This window comes from Rhinolophus sinicus, linkage group LG05 (assembly GCF_036562045.2).
Source record: "Rhinolophus sinicus isolate RSC01 linkage group LG05, ASM3656204v1, whole genome shotgun sequence".
In the NCBI taxonomy this organism is placed as follows: Eukaryota; Metazoa; Chordata; class Mammalia; order Chiroptera; family Rhinolophidae; genus Rhinolophus; species Rhinolophus sinicus.
In genome coordinates, this window is record NC_133755.1 from 17,663,271 (window position 1) to 17,683,628 (window position 20,358).

Sequence of the window (20,358 nt, forward strand, 5' to 3'; positions counted from 1 at the left end):
TGCAGGTCAATGGGGTCAGCTCCGCGCAGGGTGCCGGCCGCCGCCCGCCCACACCTGCCGTCCTAGGACTGCCCCACGCCTCGCCCGCCGCGGGGATCATAGGCGGTGGAAGGGGCCCCCAACCACCGGTCTGTGGAGGCGGGACCTGCACAGGCCGTCCAATCACATGTAACAACAGGTGGGGTCCGGCGCGCACCTGCGGGCGGACTAGTCAAAGTCAAGGCGCTGGAGCCAGTCGAGTGCTTGGCAGTCGGAACTCAGCAGCAAAGTATGCTGAGCTCCTTCCTGAGCCCCCAGAATGGCACCTGGACAGAGCTCTTCTTTCTGCTTTTGGGTCTCGTCGCTGCCCTCTACTTGGGCTACTACTGGGCATGTGTGCCCCAGGTGGGTGCGGGTCCAGAGCTCTGGCCGGCGGGTCGGGGATACTCGGGTCTAGGGGCAGCTTCCAGCCGGGGGCTCGAGTCCTCTGTGGGAGCTGGCTTGTTTGGCCTCCCATCCCAGGTGAAATTTGCTGCCCCAATCCCACCACCACCCAGCGCCGCGCTTCAGCCAGGCTCCGCTTTGCTACGGTATTATCACCGAATGGAGAGTGTCGGTTCTTCGCCTGCCTCGATTCTCTGCATCTCGCGCGCTCCCCATGCCAGCTGGGCCTTTCGGTCATCGGAGGGGCGCTGCTCCCTATGATGTAGACAAACATTCGGGGAAGGGCCAGGTGGAAGGCATCCTGAGGTGTCAGGGAGATAAGCACGTTGTGCTTTCCTTTTCTTTTTAGGCAGCCTAACTGAGTTTCTCATTAGTGGTCCTAAATGAAGGAACCAGATGCCTGCGGGCTCGTGGTTTACTCCCAGCACCACTGCAACAGCGCAGTAGGGCCTTGCTTCTCTTACTTGCTGGCGGTGGTTCCCCTCCTGGCTCAGGATTAAAGGATAACCCTAACTGCTCTGGCTTATGCAGCTCTGTTTTAAGTTCTAGGTTCCCCATGGATAGAGCAGGGAGAAAGTCTGAAGAGGTTGACTTTGATGAACTTGGAGATTTTATTCCCATTGAAATTTAGATAAAATACATATCTAGAAAAATCTAAACCTTTTAATCTTCATTAAACACAGTTCTATCTAGGTAGCTGAGTCTAACAAGAAACCTATTGATTCAAGCCCTTTAAAAAGATCAATCAGGGACTTTAATTTTACCTTGACTTTTCTGTAGTTTCTCAGCTTTCTACATTCACATGTATTTTTTTAATAAGTCTGCCTTAATAAAACAATTTTGAAAATCCAAACCTCACCATACCCTATAAATTTTACCTTATATGTCTGATTTAGAAAGTCATTCATTTCAGACCAGAGCTGTCCTTAACTAAACATTTTCCTTTGCTTGCAATCAGCCACAAAAGTCAGAGACCTCTGCCACTTCATACTCCAAACCCTTCCTTGACTTTCACATACTCATTAAAATGCTGAAGTGCCATTCCGGAGGTCCTGAGGACATGAAGTTTATTCAGCATGGTTTTGGACTGGTATTGACTAATCACAGTGACCAATGGCATCTTACAATTCTCAGGAATGAGTCAAGAAGTACTTCACAAGAGTTAAAATGAAATTAACCCACATAAATCAAACCTGTGACCTAAAGTATTAGCACTTTGTTCTACACTGCTAAGCTTTCTGACCAAGGATTTACCAAATTGATAACAACTCAAAATCTTGGCAATTAGGAGGTAATATATAGTATGGTGACTAAGAGCATAAGCTCTAGACTCAGCCAGAACTGGGTTTGAATCCCAGCTCCGCCACTAACTAGCTTTGGCAAGCTTTGTGACCTTTGACAAGCTACTCAACATTCAAAGCTGTTTCCACAGAGGGATAACACCTATTTCAAAGAGCTGTTTGTGAAGATCACAGGATACAATCATGTAAAATGCTTGGCATAATCCTGGAACATAATGAGCACTCAACAAATTTTACTACTAGTATTAATGGTAATATAATTATTAATTCTGCTTTGCCTCTTGCTTGCTATATGACTTTGGGAAACCACCTCTGAGTCATAGTTTCTTCACTGAAAATATCCTATCTGATAAGGTTGAGCTTAGCCTGGTGCCTGCAGATAGCACACAAGGAATGATAGGTGTTCTTCTTCCAGGTCTTACGGGTGAGTCACATCTCACAACAGTCACACTAGCAACCTGGCCTCTCTAGTTCATCATTTACCTAACCCCTTTTGAGTACTGAGACAGCAGAAAAGATCAAATCTGATCCTCGGGTTCCTTAGGGCCTGTGACAGAAATGCAATTTCTTTTTCTTGAGTCTGAGGCCTATTGGCTTTGTGAGGCATACTCCTTCATCAGCCTTGTGTGTGGCTCGGTCCTCTCATTCACGTGATGTCTCTCCTGAAGAACCAAGCAGAGGCGTTGTGAGTTGGGCTGAGTGCCCTCTAACCTCATCCGTCCCTATTAGCCCATCCATTACCTTCTCCCTGGCTGGCAAGAAGAGAAAATCTATTCCCATCAGGATGTTTCCTCCTTCAGAGTATGGTCTAACAGCAGGGGCCCCACAAGAAAATGATGGGCTGTGGTAGGAAGAAGCCTTTCAGCAGTGAGCACACACAGTAAGAAATAGGAATATGCAACAATGGGGTGCTAAAATCAGGAGGAGCCAGCATGGCTAGAGCTAGTTTTGGAAAGATGACAGTGTGGATAATTCAACTGCAAGGCAAAGGTAGCAGGTTGAATGGTTCTGCATTTCTTCTGCCTCTGTCCAGGATCCCAACCCTCCCTGCAAGGGATCAGCTGGGCAACTTCTATTACCTGCTCTCTCCAAATTGGGTTTGGGACAGGCATAGGCTGAGAGGGGGCCTCAGCACCCAGTCAGCTGCAGTGGCACCCAGTCCTAGGTATGAGTCGGTTCAGGGTCAGTTCTGGACGGGTGACACTCCTGGAGTTCTTTGGGCTAGAGCAGACGATATTAACAGAGGTGACTTGCTAGAAATAGCTTGCTATTTCTGACTGCAGCTGAAGCAGTGCCCTCCTGGCTGGCCTCTGCAGAGGGGCCACTGGTATTGGGTGCCTCACTGGCTTGGTGCAAACATCGGGTGTGAGGCCGATTGTGTTGTGATTACAGAGGCCTCAACTGGTGACTGGGTCCCGGTTTCTGGCCTTCCTGGAGCAACACTGTCCAATCACTGTGGAGACTTTCTACCCTACGCTATGGTGCTTTGAGGGGCGGCTACAAACCATCTTCCGAGTCTTACTGCAGTCTCGGCCTCTAGTCCCTTACTGCAGGTAAGAAGGGACAGAAGGGTGAATGTGAAGCTGCAAGTATAGGGGAATCCTGTCTACCTTTTAAAATGACAGTAACCTTTGCACCATATACCTGGGTGTGTTGAGGGTAATAAAGTGTGGCTAGATGGAGAGCTATTTCATTGCACAACCATGAGGCAATCCATTTTTTATGTCCCCATCATACCCTGTTAGTCTTGTTTGGCATAACACATGCCCTCAAGCGAGGCTGATGGGAGTTGTGGGAGTTGTGGTGTGGCAGGGGGTAAACCTTTGGAAGTACATGGAGTTCCTAATGATATCTTTGTGTGCCCTTTTCCCCGAAACCACAGTGAAGTCCTCCAAACCCCCGATGGAGGACGGCTCCTGCTAGACTGGGCTGAGCAGCATGACAGCAGTCAATACCCTGACCCTGCCACCCAGCCCATTGTATTACTGCTTCCCGGTATCACAGGCAATAGCCAGGAGGCATACATATTGCACCTAGTTGACCAAGCTTTGAGGGATGGTTATAGGTAAGGATGGCCACAGCCCAGAAGAGCTGGGTGGTGAGAACTGGTAATAGGGAGGTCAATTCCGATGGTGCTATATGAAAGGCACCTTTTGACTGGGGCCTTTCTGAAGGCTGACAGAGGGGCTTCTAGGGAGGGGCTGAGATGTACCTGTGTGCCACAGGGCTGTCGTATTCAATAACCGGGGCTGCCGTGGGGAAGCGCTCTTGGTGAGTACCCTTTCCTCAGTCCTTCAACCCACTCCCTTGAGAGATCCTTGGCCCTGGGGCTCCACTCACCTATCCTTCCCCCATTGCCCTTCCATTGTTCTGCCTTCTGGCAAAGGCCTCCCTCCCTATCCAATGATCCGGTTTGCCTCAGACCCACAGGGCCTTTTGTGCCAGCAATACTGAAGATCTGGAGACAGTCGTGAACCACATAAAGCATCGCTACTCCCAAGCTCCATTGCTGGCTGTGGGCATCTCTCTTGGAGGGTAAAGTCTGCCTGGGCTTAACCCAAATGCCCAGTCTCCCTTTGTTTCTTTCCTCCTCCATATCCTCTGTCCCAACTCATTAATGCAAACCCTTCTTTCATGGCCACTGACCTGATCCTGCAGGATACTGGTGCTGAACCACCTGGCACGGATGGGGCAGGCTGCAGGACTGGTGGCAGCACTGACTCTATCTGCATGCTGGGATTCCTTTGAGACCACCCGCTCCCTGGAGACCCCACTCAACTCACTGCTCTTTAATCAGCGCCTTACTGCTGGGCTCTGCCAAATGGTGGACCGGTAGGGTCTTGGCAAGTGGGAGGGAGCAGCAGAGTAGGATGGCAGAGACCCAGGTTCTCCCAGTGCTTGGGTCAGTTCTATATCTGGGCTTTTTCACTCGTAAGATAAAACGGGCTGGGGGCTCTGGATCAGATCCAGGAGCAGAGTCAACCCTCTAAGCGCTCTTTTGCAGAAACAGAAAGGTGATGGAAAAGGTGGTGAATGTAGACTTTGTGCTACAGGTATAGTCTTTCAACCATCTCCCCTCCACCCAAAATTGTTCTTCTAGTATCTTCCCATTCCCTATTTTCATCCTAGCCTATCCTGCTCTCCACCACCCACAGGCCCGTACAATCCGCCAGTTTGATGAGCGCTACACATCTGTGGCCTTTGGATATCAAGACTGTGTTACCTACTATCAGGCAGCAAGCCCAAGAACCAAGGTAGATGCCATCCAGATCCCTGTGCTCTGCCTCAATGCAGCCGATGACCCCTTCTCCCCAGTCCATGGTGAGCACCCTGAATCTGGATGCTTTAGGGCCCAAGGACAATGGGCCAGGAGGTGCAAGTGGAGAGCCTGGGCTCTCCTGACCTCCTCTCCAACCCCTCCCCCAGCCCTCCCCCTACAGGCTGCCCAACAGTCTCCCCATGTCGCACTGCTCGTGACTGCACAGGGTGGCCACATCGGCTTCCTGGAGGGGCTGCTCCCCTGGCAGCACTGCTACATGAGCCGCCTCTTCCATCAGTATGCCAAAGCTGTCTTTCAGCACCCAGCAGAGCTGCTCGGCCTCAGGGCTCCCTCACCTTCTGAGGGAGGCAAAAGCTGACAACAGTACCACTGGGGTCTCAGTTCAGTCTTCCCTTGTTTATTAAATATAACTTTTCCTGCTGAATGGACTGAGGTTCATCTTCCCTTCTCTCAAGGCTAGGGAACTTACTGCATATTTAGCCTGGCTGGCTTACAGCTACCCAGCTGAACCCACACATTACTGCCTGGGTCTTCCTTTTGCCCCTTCTTTCTCTAACAGCAAGTCCCAGGCCAACAAATGCCAGGGGCTCATGTGAAGAGCAACTGGCCACAGGTTGTGAGGGGAGGAGAAACAGATTGTTTCACAGGAAGGGACAGCAGTGCCTCCAGATTCTGGGGCATCTTCACATATTTCTGGAGAAAGGACAAGCTCAACTCCGGAGCCTCTGGTAGACAGAGGGAAGGAGGCAGGTGGTGTGGCCTGGAGCTGCAGACACTGCTCTCCTGGGTGGATCCACAGAGGATGAATGCAGGGTTCCCAGGACTCGAGTTGCACAAGGCCACAGCCGAGCTTTAACTGGGAAGGGCAGGCAGTACCCAACAAGTCTCATCGGAGGCCACCTCAGCTGTAAACCCAGGTGGAGGTGGAGTGAGCAACGGGGTCCAGGCCTCCACCCTGGTCCAGAAGGTGGCAGTGTCCAGGTGGCAGTCTCCCTGGGAGCAGGGAGGCTAAAGAAAATCTGGAAAGGCACTCTGGAGCAGCAGGATGGTCATAACAATAAGCCCGACACACAGCAGCAGCAGCAGCCACACAGGAACACTCCCTGCAGGGGGGTAAGGGAAGTAGTCAGGGGGCAAAGGGACTTCACAGCCTGAAGAACAGAACCCTCAACTGGTTCCATTCAAGGAGGGCGGATGGCTACAAGCAAGCAGCTCATTCTCCAGGGGGCAGATTTTTGCTACAGCGAAAGGTTAGGTGGTACCCCCACCCCAATGACTCACGCCGTGAGGGCAGCAGGTGCAGCTGGCAACGGCTATCAACAGCCACAGAGAATAGGGCAGTTTCGTGGGACCCAAGGAGCTCTGGACCACGACCTTTCTCAGGTAGAAAAGCCACATCTGTCACCACAATGCCATGGGCCTCCCTCACATAGTAGAGGCGCTGGAGACAGAAAGAGAACTAGTGAAGGAAAGCCCAATTGGGAACAGTTCTGGAAAACATCCCCTCTGCCCCCAGAAGGCTTTCCCTCTACAGGAAGGCCAGACTCCTTCCTGCACACTCAGGGTAGAAGCAGGCCTAGAGTCCCCACTCCAAAGAAACCTCAGGGCTGTGCCCACGTCTACACGTTACCTGGAGAGAGAAAGCTATGTAGATGGCAACAGAGCCAGTGACCGTGCCCAGGCCTAGGAAGGTGCCCGATTCACTGCAACAGACAATAAAATGCTCATTGTCCTGGAGGCCTGTGCAGCGACACTCATTCACTAGTAACAGTCCTCAGGGACTCAGGCAGGACTCCTTCCCAAGCTCCCTCAGCCACCCTCACACCCAGCCAAGCCAGCATCATCTCATACCTGACACTAAGGCAGGAGATGACCTCATGGCCACAGGGTTTGGTCCGCAGGGGCAAGAAGGTGGAGCCATCCCAGGCTGTGAGGTAGCAGGGTGGGGGCTGGCGCAGACGCTTGTGGGGAATCTGCACTGTGAAGAGTCGCAGCCCGGCAGGCTGGTCTGGAACCTGCCCAAACCTGGCAGCCAGGTGAGAAGCTGTTAAGCGCCTGGGGCCTGCACAACCCTCCTCAAGAGTCTGTACCCTCCTGCATCCCGGTCAGGCCTGAGGTAACACCCACCAAGGCCGTGATTCCCCTGTCTTTCCCCCACTCTCCCACCACATCTAGGCTGACCCTCTGGGGTTAGCCAGGGTGTTCACACCTGCAGGCCTGGTAGCGGTAAGGCGTGTTAGAAAAGGTGGGTCCATTCTCTTGCCAGTGCAGCTGTGTCACCAGCTGATCCTTCTGCCACACGGAGGCCTTCAGGTCCCAGCCCACAGTTACCAACTAGTCAAGAATCAAGATTCCAAGATGAACAGTTAGGAGATCCACTTACAGAACAAGCAGCATAATTACATACTTTCTCCACCCTCTCACCTCCTCACCTTGCCATCAGGGCCCAAGGCTAGATCCTCAATCTCTCCTTCATGGGCTTTGAACTCCAGCACTTTCACTAGGTTGGGTACCTGCAGCCAAAACACCACCATGATGAGCCAGGCAGAGCGCATTGATTCCCACCCCTCCTCTCTTCCTATGGCCATGCAGCGCAGGTTTCACTCTCATAAATTCCTAGAACCCAAGTTCAGTTTCTCACAATTCTGGCCTTGCTGCTACTGACATTCATCCTTCCTAATCCCCCAAAATCACACCTTCCAGACACGAACGTAGCCATCTGTCCCTCCAGTGGCAAGCAGGGTATTATCGTGGTTGAAGCACACAACTTTCTGCAGTGGGTCAGGGCTGAAGTCTGTCTGCACCGCCTGCAAATTCTCTACTTTGAGTTCCACTCCATCCTGGTGGGTTTCAGCTCCAGATTTCTTCTCTGCTGGGGCTGCCCCCTTCCTTTGTCGAGGTCCCTGCTCCTTGGAATCTGCAACACAAACAGTCTGCCACTTTCCAGGTTTCTATAGTAATGCCAGGTCCCTCTCTACATGGCTGGTAAATATCCAGCTTCTCACTGCTACCATAACCCCACTTCCAGCCCCACTTTTACAGAGACCAAGAAGAGAGTGCTCTTACTCATGTAAGCTTTTCCAAAGCTTGAGAGGGGGCTTCTCACCTGCCTTCTCTGCCTTGTTTTTGCTCTTCTGCTGCTGGGTCTGGAAGCGCAGGAGCTGACAGTGGGCATCCTGCCCTGCAGCGAGGATGTTACCAGCCAGCGCCAAGTTCATGGTGGCCCGTGTCTCCGTGTCATGGGAGTGTAGCAAGGAGGCGCTCAAGCGCCCATTAATCTGCTCTAGCTGCAGAAAGTGCTATGGGAGAGGGAAGCACAATGAGCAAGGTTCAGGGGTGCCCGGAGTTTACCTCAAGGGCAAACTTGCATCCTATAGTCTGATGCCCTACCCCTTTGCTTACCGCTCTTTCTAGTGCACAAGGCTTTCTCCAACCTTTTTTTCTTTATCTTTTTTTTGAACCTCGCAAATCTGGACAGCTGGCAGGGTTGGCGTTATTGCCTCCAGTTTACAGTGCAATGGAGTGGCGCTTAGTAGAAGGAAGAAACCTAGCCTAAGGACCAAACGCAGCACTCTCGCCGCCGTTAGAGGGCAAATGGACAAGTCTATGTGGCCTCCCTGGAAAAGCCCAGGATAAGACCCCCGGAGCTGCTCCTGTGGTCGAGTTTAAAGCGTTCCCGCCAACGCAGCGCTAAGAGCAGTTTTCACTTTACCTCGGGAGTCTCTCAATCAATTGCTCGGCTGAAATTCGCGCCGGGATATCCGGCATGCTGGGGATTTCAACCGGGGAGGGGCAAGGTCCGAAGCTGGGGTGCGGCCCGACCCTGCGACCCTCCCGGAATCGCCTTCAGCCCGTGCAGTGACCCGGTCCCAGCGGCCCTGCGCTCTCACCACGCCATTCTTTATGCCCGTCTTGGCGGCGCCTCCTCCGCCCGCAGCGATGAGCAGCCCGGTGCTGGGGTCGACCTGAAGCGCGTACAACGGGAACGGGGCCCGGTACAGCTCTGGCGCCCGGCGCCGGCCCATCCCGCTCGCTTCACGGTCCGCACGGCGCCACCCGGGACATGCCGCGCCCGGCCTTCGATTCTTGTCTCGGCCGCGATTGAACTTGGTCCCGTCGTTGCCGGGAGGACTCCCGACACCTCTCACATCTGCCGGGCGGCCAAAACGCTAACCACACAGTGATCAGTATCTCTGCCCCCAGCCGGCTAACTCGGACTCTCAGACGCTCAGTGCGCAAGCGCACCGAGCTCGCGCTCCTCGCGCAGGCGCAGAACCGCCGTTACGCGTCAGCACTAGCGGGCCGCAGGGTGACGGAACAGCAGCGCCAGGGTTCTGCTCGCCGCCTCCCCGTGACGTCAAATTTCGACCTCTTTTTGCGGGGCGGGAGAGGTGCCCTCCTGTTTCGCGGGAAGGTCCTCGGGGATTCTGGAGGAGGAAGGGGAACTAATAAAGATTAAGGAAGGTTAATAAACGTTTAATAAAGAAATCCTTGGATTAGGGCTGTCTACCCTGCAAGAGGGATACGCAGACTCCTCAGCCTTCATGTTTTACCCCAGAGAGGAAGTGATTTGTCCAAGGTCATGCACGGGAAATGTAATCTCTCAATGGAGGCAGTGCGGCGTTTAGAACAAACGTGGCTTCAAATTCTGAATCCACGGCTTCCTCGTCTGAGGAAACCACTGTTTACCTTAACAACTACCCAAGGTTGGCAGGCAGTGGTGGGAGTGGCTCCCGAGGATTGTAGGTGGAGGCTGCTCCTCTCTGACACTTTTAGTGACAGGCCACCTGGCTCCCAGCCGGGCAGGTCTCACTTCTGCCTGACACCCCACCCTCCTAGGAGGCCCTTGGGTTTCTAATCTCCCATGAGACTGTCCCTGTGTTTCTCGGCAAGTGAACGCTAGGAGTGCCCTTCTCTGCAAGGATACATCTGCTGCTCCCCTGGCCTCGTCAGCATGCATCTTATTAACCTAAGCTTCCGCCAGAGGAAGGGGCCCAGTGGCTTCGTCTTTGGGGATGCCATTATCTGTCTTTACACGTGCGAAGTGTCTACCAGAGCCCTCTGCACATCTCAGGTGCTCAGGCCTTGTGGATCCCATGCCTTCCTCAGATACATGGCATCCACTGTCCCTGGCCACTGTTTCCTTTGACTCTCCCCCCACTCCTTGTTGGGTCCTGGCCCCCCTTGAAGGTGTTACTGTAGGCAGAAAGAACAGGGCCGCGGGAGGGAAGGGGAAGGAAGAAGAAAGTGCAGGGAAACAAAGGATATGAGATCATTCTTAAGGTGCAGCTACAGCTAATTGTAATAGATTATAATATTATTAGCATTATGGGCAGGAAAAAATCTCTACCTCCATGTCACCATGACAGTTCCAACAAGGGCCAAGTGAAGACAAGGGAATCCCACCTCCCCACAGGAAGGAGTGGTGAGGACAGCAGGAACCTGTCCTCACACCTGTGACGTCACCCCTACATCTTGAGTATTTCGTGCCCTCATTCAAATAAAATCCTAAACTTCTTTGTTCTTTGGCGCAGTTGCTGTTCTTCTGGGCCTGCCTGCGTTTTGGGAGTCTATTCTTTTTCTTTTAATAAATCCTCTACTTGCTTGGCTTGGCTCGCTTTGCTTGCTTGCTTATTTGATGCATTCCTGAATTCCTTCCTGAGGCGTAACCAAGAACCCATTTTCCAGTAACATAGGTAGGTACCCACTGTGTCTGCGCAGCAGGGCACAAACACAGGTTTTTCAGGGTCAGGCTTTATTGGATACACTGAAGGCTGAATGAGGCCTTGGATGCCCTTGGTCCTCTTCAGCCAGGAGAGAGCAGACTCCACAAGGGGCTTCCAGGGTTCAAGGCTGGAGAACACACCTGACCTCCAGCCAGCCAGCCCTTCAGGGTGTCTTGGGGGCTTCCTAAGATCTGGGGCCTAGGGGGGACAGTGGGGTTTAGCAGAGGTGCTCCAGGGAGCCTCCGCGGCTCTGGAACTAAGGTGGTGTCTTTCGGAGAATGGGCTCTGGAGAGGCAGGCCTCTCTGGAGCAGAGGAAAGCTTGGGCTTCAGGAAGACAGTGGCCTGTTTTGGTGCCTGAGGTGGAGGCTCTGAACATCAGGCGGAGTTTGACGGCTGAGGGCCTGCAGACCTGAGGCTTCTGGTCTGGGAGGGTGTGCCTGGGGCTGAATTTGCCCGGGCCTGAGCCATTGCTGGGGCCCGAGATGCCTGGGTTGGATGCCCACGGGTGGGAGGGACCTTGCCCTGAGACCCTACTTCCTCTGGCCTTCTTTCTGGTAACAGGTGCAAAGCCCTGGCCTGGCCACGAGGCAGGCGAAGGCCAAAGCCAATGCCTAGGCGGAGTGGTCTGGATTCCTGGCCCTGTGCACAGGGCAGTAGTTGGGGGAAGGCCAGGAGCCGGGGTCCAGTCCTGTAACTGGGGATGGGGCAAGAGGGGCTGCGGGGCCGGAGACACACCAGGCATATGGGATACTCCACGACTGGAGCCTGGCCGGCTCTGCCTAGCCACAGGCGCTGCAAAAGCAGTAGTCGCAGGTCGTGTGCAATGCGGCGGTGCCCCAAGTGGGCCACCAGGGCCTTGGCCAGGGCTCCCGGGTCCCTGAACTCTGCAGGGTCCCTCTCGCTTGCCACGCATTCCCCCACCACCCCAGGGGACCTGGTGTCCTGGTACTGATGGTGCCAGTGCCATGTCTGACTGTTAGAGTAGATCCCAGGAGAAGGTAGGCTGGGGCTTGGGGAAGTAAGAGGGGAGCTAGGTAGGTCTACAGGGTGGGAAGGAGACTGGCAGCCTGAGTGGGAGAGAGAGTTCTTTGGCTCAGAGGGAGAGGAGGAATGAGTAGGAGGAGGAGAGGGGTATAGCCACTGGGAGGGAGAGGAGGAATGTGGAAGGGAGAGAGAGGGCTGATTCTGATGAAAGAAAGTGGGAGAACTTGGGAGAGAGAAAAAGTAGGGATGTAGGACAAAGTCGGAATATGACTCAGAAGAATAAAAATGGGAGACGGGAGAATGGGACCGTGGGGAAAGAGAGCTAGGTGGGTAGGAAGGAGTGAGTGATTTCTGGGGAGGCAGAGGCTGAAGGCTGGGGGGATGGGAGTCCACAAGTTGTGAGGGGCCCTGAAGGGGGGGCCCAGGGGGCACTGTATTCTGTAGAAACACCTGGTCCTTGTTTTTAGGCAGCATTGCCTTGAGTCCAGAAAGGACTGGGGTGGCAAGTCCAGAGATTAGAGATCTGGCAGAGTCAGGACCAGTCTCTGAGGTCAGACTTAGCTGAGAAACCAAGGCCTTCTGCGTGCCGTGTGAGGCTGCGTTGGTGCAGCTGTTGGTGGCAGGCCAAGGAGACAGCCAGCCCAGTAGCACCAGGCTGTCTGGGTGTTCAGGCAGAAGCTTGGGTCTAAATTCAGCCTCTCACTTCTTTGCAGTCAGCCATTGATGAGGGCTGTATGGGGATGGAGAATCAGAGCTGCCTCTTGGGAGCTGAGGGGCAGCAGCAGTTATCTGAATGGGTCAGGAAGACACAGCCTATAGGACCTGTAGAGAGGGAAACAGAGCCCAAGATATTGGGAGAATCAGTCCATTTCTGGCTCTGCTTCATGTGCCAGTACTGGCCTGATTCACCAAGACCCTAAATGCATGTCACCTTTGGAGTCAGAAGAGCTGGAAAATGCTCCAGGGAAGGTTAGAGCTGAGGAGAATTATAGGGAGGGAGGGTAGGATGGAGTTAGATGAGGGGGTTTGGGGGGTGAGGGCTGAGATGGGACTAGGAATGGAGGATATTCTGGTGCTGTGAGCTCTTACCAATGAGGGTTCTTCTGGGCTGTGTTTCACAAGGCACTTGAGCAATGAGGGGACCTGGGCGAAAGATAAACAGTCACTACAGGGTGGATACACCCCGCTCTGCCCCCAGCTTCCTTTACCTCACTCAATTCACTCTGACCCAGATTTCTATCTGAGCCTTGCCCTCAGTCCTCTTCCAGGGAGGTGGAGGTCTTCTGTTACAGGCTTTTTTTCGAAACCTGAATCAGGGATTCTGCAAGCATCCTGGTCTCCTGCCACTCTGGTTCCCCCGACCCCTTGCTGCCCGTAATGCTGATGTCCTCTGGCTCAGCCTGGCCCAGGCTGAGAGGTTTAGCACACCCAGCAGCAGCGGTAGCAGTGGGCCTAGCTGGTGAAAGCCTCTGGGAGACTGGGGCTTTGTTTAAGGGGTGGCGTTGCCGCCCCCCTTGGGAGCTAAGAGCCCCATTTCCTAGGGGCAGTTCTCCTTGACATCCAGTGCTTATGTCACAAAGGTCAGGTACTGACATCATAGACCCTCTGCCTCAAGGCTCTAGGACCTTCTTTCAGGGATCATCCAAAGCTGGTCCTTGACAAAACTGAAGCAGGCAAAATTCTTTGGGGCACTCAGTCTCCTCTTCAGGTCCTAGTTCCCATCTCTGCTCTCTGCCCTCTCTTGAACTATATAGCCTGTTGGGCTGGGCTCTCCCTGCAACTTCCTGTTTTCTTTTGCTTCTGATCCATGGCTCGTGCTCCATGCCTCCCTGGCCTTGGGATATGGTTATATGTTTTAACAACTGTTTTCTTAACAGCTTTATTGAGATACAATTCAAATACCACACAATCCACCCATTTAAACTGTGCAATTCACTGTCTCCTAGTATACTCACAGGGCTGTTAAACCATCACCACAATCTCATTTTAGAACACTTTTGTGTTCTAAACAAATCCCAGACCCATTACCAGTCACTTCTTATTCCTCCCTCCCCACCAGTCCCTGGAAACTATAAATTTACCTCCTGTTTCTATGGATTTGCCTACTCTAGAAATTTCATATAAGTGGAATCACACAATACGTGGCCTTTTATTTCTGACTTCTATCACTTAGTATGTTTTCAAACTTTATTCAAGTTGTATCATTGCTTTATTCCTTTTTATTGCCAAATAATATTCCTTTATATGCATGTGCCATATTTTGTTTTCTCATTAATCAACTGATGAACATTTCGTTGTTTTCACTTTTTTGGTGATTATGAACAATGCTGCGATGAACATTCTTATACAAGTTTTGTATGGATATATGTTTTCATTTATCTTGAGTAGACACCTAGGAGTAGAATTGTTGAGTTACATGATGAGTCTATAGTTCACATTTTGAGGAACTGACACGCTTTCTTTCCAATTAGCTGTACCGTTTTTCAATCCCACCAGCAATGTATGAGGGCCCCGATTTTTCCTATCCTCACCAACACATATTATTGTCTGTCTTTTTGATTTTAGCAATTCTAGTGGGTGTGAGGTAGTGTAATATTGTGATTTCAGTTTACATTTCCCTAATGACTAATCATGTTGAGCATCTTTTCATGTGCTTATTAGCTATTTGTTTATCTTCTTTGGAGAAATAGCTACTCAAATCTTTGGCCCATCTTTTAATTAGATATTTTATGTTCTTATTGTTGAATTGTGAGAGTTCTTATATATTCTGGATACAAGTCCCTTATCAGATATACGATTTGCAAACATTTTCTGCCACCCTCTGGGTTATCTTTTTATTTTCTTCATGGTCTCATTTGATGAACAAAACTTTAAATTTGATGAAGTCTAATTTATCTATTTTTTTCTTTTCTTGCTTGCTTTTGGTGTCTTATCTAAGAAACCATTGCCATGCAGTATTCCCCTTTATCCTTAGGGGATATATTTTAAGACCCCCGGTACATATATATATGTACCGGGGGTCTTAAAATATATATATATATATATATATATATATATACATACTGGGGGTGCCAAAAAAAATGTATCCACATTTTAAGAGATGGTCAATGTTGCTCAAGCAGTAGTTTGCCATAATCAGAAGTGTCTGGACACTGATGGCAACCACTTTGAGTACCTCTTGTAATTACAGAAGTCAAACATGACTTGCATTCATCTTTTGTTATTGGTATATATTAAGTATTACAATTTTAATAGTTTTTTCCTTTCTTAAAATGCGTATACATTTTTTGGGCCTCTCTCTCTCTCTCTCTCTCTCTCTCTCTCTCTATATATATATATATATATATATATATATATATATATACACACATACATACATATATATGTAATGTTTTCCCTTATACATACATACATACATACATATATACACTTTACAACTTCTCTTTGGTGTAGGCTAATTGCCAGCATCACTACTGTTGTGCTTTGGGGCCGTTATTAAGTAAAATAAAGGTTACTTGAACACAAGCACCACAATACCATGACAGTGAATCTGATAAAGGAGACGGTTGCTGACTAAGGGGCAGGCAGCATGTACAGCGTGAATAACCTGGACAAAGGGATGATTCACATCCAGGACAGGATACAGCAGGAAAGCACAAGATTACATCACGCTACTCAGAACGGGGTGCAATTTAAAACTGATGGATTGTTTATTTCTGGAATTTTCCATTTCCTCTTTTCAGACAGTGGTTGACTACATGTAGTTGAAACCACAGAAAGTGAATCTGTAGATAAGGGGGGACTATTGTATATGCTGTGTCATCAGAGAAGGCAGTTATATCTGGCTTTTCACTTTCCAGGATAAGAAATGTGCTCTTGACCATGCCAACTAAAACACAACAGCCTAAAGTAATGCCAGAATGCCAATTTATAAATTTACCCTGAAAAAGTAGCTCACACAACAGGAAATAATTAGCATATTCTCTGTCTACAGTCTAGCTATTTGGGGAGTCAAAATGGAATCAGAATCCACATCATTGATTTACCATGAGAAATCGTAGGTGCAGGGACTGACCTATTGCTTTCAATATCATCAGTATTCTCAAGTCATGCAGACAAACTTGCCTGGGAGTCAGCAAGATCCTTGATGCATGGTATCAGAACAAGGGAAGTTGGGCAAATTAATAAATTGATTCCCTAATAACACCAGGCTAGAAGAGTTAGTTTCATTCATCTCAATAGAAATACTCAGTTTGTTGCACAAAGCTCTATTTTTTCTGAATAGTGCTGGGATGAGTATTAACCAGATTAACCTCTGTGACTCTTCTTTTCTTACTCTTCCGAAGTTGATTGACACATTCTCTCAAGCTAGCTACTAAAGAGACTTGCTAAATGGGAATTGAAATTTACGCTCCTATGTTCTGACCCACTGTGAGTTGCTTTTGCAGTTCAGCAATGCAATTTACCTTACCCGCAGGTGCTTGTAGGTACCTGAATATAACCCTTAAGTACTTGTCACATGCCTTTCCCCATATTGCTCTTATTTTCTACTTTGTAAATGAGTTTTCTAGCCTGGGAATCATAATAACCCCAATGTATTTGATTTCATCAAGGCTTTTGGCAGAGTATTGTGGCGGAAAAATGTGAGCGAGCCACTTGAACCACTATTGGTCGTTTATCTATTTATTTTTGCCTTTATCTCTTATTGTTATTTGAAGTATACAACAAAACACAAATTCTATTGTACAAAATCCAAATAATACAGAAGTATAAAGAGTAAAATTTAAAAGTTGGCCTTGACACTCTTCCTATTTTTATTCTGGCCAGGGATGTTCACCATTAGTCCTTCGTTTTTGGATACATCTAATATCTTGGGTCTATTAATTATACTTCAATATCTCTGCTTATGTATTTAATCTATCAGGTCCTGAAAGGATGTGTTAAAATCAACTATAATTGTTGATTATTTATTCCTGCATTTCTGTCAATTGTTACTTAATGTATTTTTGAGGCTGTATTATTAGGTGAAAAAATACGTTTATGATGATTAAGATTCTTGTTATGTTGTTCCTCTTATAGTTTAGCAAAACACAATAAAACTTTAAAGATAATCCAACCAAGTTCTCTTCTCAAGAAGTTAGAAAATGAACACTAGGGCAAAACTGAAGAAATGAGAAGGAAGAAAATAAAAATGATAAGGGCAAAAATTAATAAAATGGAGACTTAAAAAGAATATAGATTCATACCCATTAAAATGGTGATTATAACACACACAAAAAAGCAAAACAGGAAATAAATGTTACTGAGGATGTGGAGAAATTGGAACCCTTGTTCACTGCTCATGGGAATGTAAAATGGTGTGGTACTACGGAAAACAGTATGGCAGTTCCTCAAAAAATTAAAAATAGAATTACTGTATGATTCCGCAATTTGACTTCTGGGTATATACACAAAAGAACAGAAAGCAGGGTCTCAAAGTGATATTTGTACATTCACGTTCATAGCAGTATTATTCACGATAGCCAATAGGTGGAAATAACCCAAATGTCCATCCACAGATGAATGGAGAAACAGAATGTGATATATACATACAATGGAAAATTATTCAGTCTTAAAAAGGAAGGAAATTCTAACACATGCTGCAACATGGATGAACCTTGCCGATATTCTATGTGCAAGAAGTCACAGAAGGACAAATGCTGTATGATTCTACTCATATGAGGTACTTAGAGAAGTCAAATACATAGAGACAGAAAGTTCAGTGGTGGTTGCCAGGTGTTGGGGGTAGGGAGAACGGGGAGTTATTGTTTAATGAGTATAGAATTTCAGTTTTGCAAGATGATAAATGTTCAGTGGATGGATGGCAGTGATGTTTCCACAACAATGTGAATGTCTTAATGTTAACCATTTATTTAAAAATGGTTAAAATGGCACATTTTATGTTATGTATTTTATCACAATTTTTAAATAAATAATTTTTAAAAAGATATAGAATATTAAAAAACTCAAAGGCTGGTCTTTGAAAAGATTGATAAGCTAAGCATACTTCTGGCAACACTGATGAAGAACAAAAAGAGTTGAGTGCAAATAAAATACAGAACTGAAAAAAAAGGGAAACATCTAGAGACGTAATGGAGATGAAAAAAATAATAAAAGAGGGCTCCCATTTGGGGCTGGAGGTAGTGAAACTTGCAGGGAACTTCTATAGCACTTGAGGCGCTAGGAAAAGAATGAGTTACTTACTGTTCTAAAAAGAGAGGGAGAAGGCTGCTTTTCTTTTCTTGTCCCCTACCATTACTAGATGAAATAGATAAATGTATAGAAAAATATGAAATACCAAACATTTATAAGAAGAAATAAAAAACTTAAATCAATCAATAAGAAACTAAAGAAACTGAGATAGAAGTTAAAATGTTTTCTCCTCTCTGCCAGAGAAAAAACCCAAGCCCAATGGTTTTACAAGTATGCTTTACCAAACTTTCAAAGAAGAGCTAATTCCTATCTTATGTAAAGAGTTGTTTCAGAAAATAGAAAAAGAGTGAGAGCTCCCCAGCTCATTGTATGCGGTTAGTGTAAGTTTGGTTCCAAAACCAAATGATAATAATTAAAGAAAAGAAAATTATACTCTCATTTCACTTATGAAATAGTTGCAAAAATCCTAAATAACATATTAACTAAATGAATAAGACAGTGTATTTAAAAAATTAATCACAAGCATGTGGGATTTATCACAAGAACTCAAGGAAAATTGACATCAGAAAAATCTAAATAATAATTTAACATATTAATAGACTGAGGGAGAAAAATCATGATTATCTCAAATGATGCAGAAAAACATTTGACAAAACGTTACACCTATTTTGATTTAAAAAAACACACACCAAAAACCTCTTAGCAAATGAAGAACAGAGGCATAGTTCCTTAACTTTGTAAAGGTCATATATCAAAAACATAGCAAATATTATGCTTAATAGAGAAGTTATAGATACATTCTACTTAAGAGGAAGAGAAGAAAAGGGCACCCACCATCACTATTTATGGTTATCATAGCCTTAGAAGCACTTGCCAATGCTCTAAGGAAAAGAAACAAGAAATACAAAGATTGAAAAGGAAGAGATAAAATTGTCATTATTTCATCTACTTAGAAAAACCAACAGAATCAACAAAGTGGTAAAACGAATAAAGTTCCACAAGGTTGCTGGATTCAAGATAAACGTAAAAAATTTAATAGCGTTTCTCTATAGTAGCCATAGTCAACTAGAAAATATAATAAGAATAAGAGCATTTGCAAGAGCAACAAAAACTGTGAAATATTTAGTTCAATAAAACTATGAACTGTTTCACTGAAGCAAGAATATACAGATATTCATGGAATAAATTATAAAACTAATAAAGGATATAGAGAATGACTGTAATAAAGTAAGAGACATTCCACGTTTTTGGAAGGATTGATTTAAAAGTATCAAGATGGCAAACTTACCAAATTAGCACATTGATTCAATGAAATCCTAATTAAAAATTTAGTTGAATGCTTAGAAACTCAAACTTTCTCTAAGATCTATATGGAAAAACAAGGGTCCAGAAATTACTAAGTTAACCTAGAAATATAAGAATAAATAGAGGAATTTTTTCCTACCAAATATTAAGACGTGCGACAAAGTCATAATAATAAAAACAGTCTGGTATTGGCTCAAACACAGACAAAAAAATCAGTAGAACAGAATAGAGAACTCAGAAATTGACCTATATACAAATACGGAAACAATATATGGTGAATTGGGAGCTGTGACTAAACAGGGAGAGAGAATGGACTGTTTCGTAGATGTTGTTGGCAGATAACACAGAGATAATAAAACTGGCTCCTTATATGGGGAAAAATAAAACTGAATCCCTACCAAGCATCACATACAAAGGGTGTTTGAACTCATCAGTAATCAGATAAGGGTAAATTAAAGTGGTAACAAGATCAGCCTTTGTACCTACTTACCTGTAAAACTAGGAATCTGGTTAACACCAGGTGGAGTGAGGACGTGAGGACGTGGGCCTCTAGGGCCCCATGCAGTGCCATTGGACATGCAGACTCTGCAGCCATTCTGGATGGCACTCTGGCAGTACTTCGTCAATTCATCCAGCATTCTGCTTCTGGACATATGCTTTTAAAAATCTTACTTGGATCCACGAGGAGACATGCAATGGTATTCATGCCAGCGTTGTGTGGGGTGATAAGGAACTGGAGGCAATCTGGATGGCCATCCCTGGGGCTTTGGGTGCTCAAAATGTGATGGGTGCACATTGTGGAGTACTCTGCAGCAGGTAGAAGCAAGGGACTTAAAGACATAGGATTGAACGGGAGGAGTAACAATGACACATAATACAACACCTAATACATAAGTGGCATTGTATTATATATGTATAGTATAAACTATATTATCATTTTACTGAGTTTCAAATTCATTCATACGGCAACGCACACGAGTCAATAACACATATCACCTTAGTTATCTATTGCTGCTTACCAAATTACCCCCAAACTTAAACAGTAATATGCATTTATGATCTCACACGGCTTCTGTGGGTCAGGAATTCTATGGGTCAGAGCAGCAGAGCTGGGGGAGACTGGCTCACAGGGCTCTCATGGGCTGC

General features: G+C 47.2%; 3 protein-coding genes across 6 annotated transcripts; 1 reads left to right on the top strand and 2 right to left on the bottom strand.

Moving 5' to 3' along the window:
- Positions 1 to 48: 48 nt before the first annotated feature.
- ABHD1 (abhydrolase domain containing 1) lies at positions 49 to 5,428 on the top strand. 3 transcript variants are annotated; one of them, XM_019735376.2, is made up of 9 exons: positions 49 to 384; positions 3,117 to 3,277; positions 3,607 to 3,789; positions 3,950 to 3,995; positions 4,147 to 4,259; positions 4,383 to 4,556; positions 4,729 to 4,777; positions 4,880 to 5,045; positions 5,151 to 5,428. In XM_019735376.2, the coding sequence occupies exons 1-9, from the start codon at positions 271 to 273 to the stop codon at positions 5,360 to 5,362; spliced, it is 1,218 nt and encodes a 405-aa protein (XP_019590935.1). In that variant the 5' UTR covers positions 49 to 270; the 3' UTR covers positions 5,363 to 5,428. The 3 variants fall into 3 exon arrangements, with proteins under 3 accessions (XP_019590935.1, XP_019590936.1, XP_019590937.1); XM_019735377.2 differs by lacking the exon at positions 4,383 to 4,556; XM_019735378.2 differs by lacking the exon at positions 3,607 to 3,789.
- PREB (prolactin regulatory element binding) lies at positions 5,380 to 9,259 on the bottom strand. Of its 2 annotated transcripts, XM_019735373.2 has the most exons (9): positions 8,895 to 9,257; positions 8,111 to 8,303; positions 7,701 to 7,921; positions 7,437 to 7,517; positions 7,214 to 7,338; positions 6,856 to 7,029; positions 6,635 to 6,707; positions 6,286 to 6,445; positions 5,380 to 6,107 (listed from the first exon to the last, which is right to left on the bottom strand). In XM_019735373.2, exons 1-9 carry the CDS (start codon positions 9,027 to 9,029, stop codon positions 6,013 to 6,015), a joined length of 1,257 nt encoding a protein of 418 aa, XP_019590932.2. In that variant the 5' UTR covers positions 9,030 to 9,257; the 3' UTR covers positions 5,380 to 6,012. The 2 variants fall into 2 exon arrangements, with proteins under 2 accessions (XP_019590932.2, XP_019590934.2); XM_019735375.2 differs by lacking the exon at positions 6,286 to 6,445 and having other exon boundaries at positions 8,895 to 9,259.
- A 1,651-nt stretch (positions 9,260 to 10,910) lies between these two features.
- Positions 10,911 to 12,532, bottom strand: PRR30 (proline rich 30). The gene has a single exon (XM_019735275.2). It carries the CDS (start codon positions 12,187 to 12,189, stop codon positions 11,107 to 11,109), a length of 1,083 nt encoding a protein of 360 aa, XP_019590834.2. The 5' UTR covers positions 12,190 to 12,532; the 3' UTR covers positions 10,911 to 11,106.
- Positions 12,533 to 20,358: the final 7,826 nt, after the last annotated feature.

Coding starts and splice junctions, on each gene's coding strand:
- PREB (XM_019735373.2), bottom strand. CDS start 9,029: ATGGGCCGGCGCCGGGCGCCAGAGCTGTACCGGGCCCCGTTCCCGTTG. Junction 7,030..7,213: donor TACCGCTACCAGGCCTGCAG/GTGTGAACACCC, acceptor CCTGGCTGCCAG/GTTTGGGCAGGTTCCAGACC. Junction 6,108..6,285: donor GCACCTGCTGCCCTCACGGC/GTGAGTCATTGG, acceptor ACCCCCCTGCAG/GGAGTGTTCCTGTGTGGCTG.
- ABHD1 (XM_019735376.2), top strand. CDS start 271: ATGCTGAGCTCCTTCCTGAGCCCCCAGAATGGCACCTGGACAGAGCTC. Junction 3,278..3,606: donor CCTCTAGTCCCTTACTGCAG/GTAAGAAGGGAC, acceptor CCGAAACCACAG/TGAAGTCCTCCAAACCCCCG. Junction 4,557..4,728: donor CTCTGCCAAATGGTGGACCG/GTAGGGTCTTGG, acceptor GCTCTTTTGCAG/AAACAGAAAGGTGATGGAAA.
- PRR30 (XM_019735275.2), bottom strand. CDS start 12,189: ATGCTGCCTAAAAACAAGGACCAGGTGTTTCTACAGAATACAGTGCCC.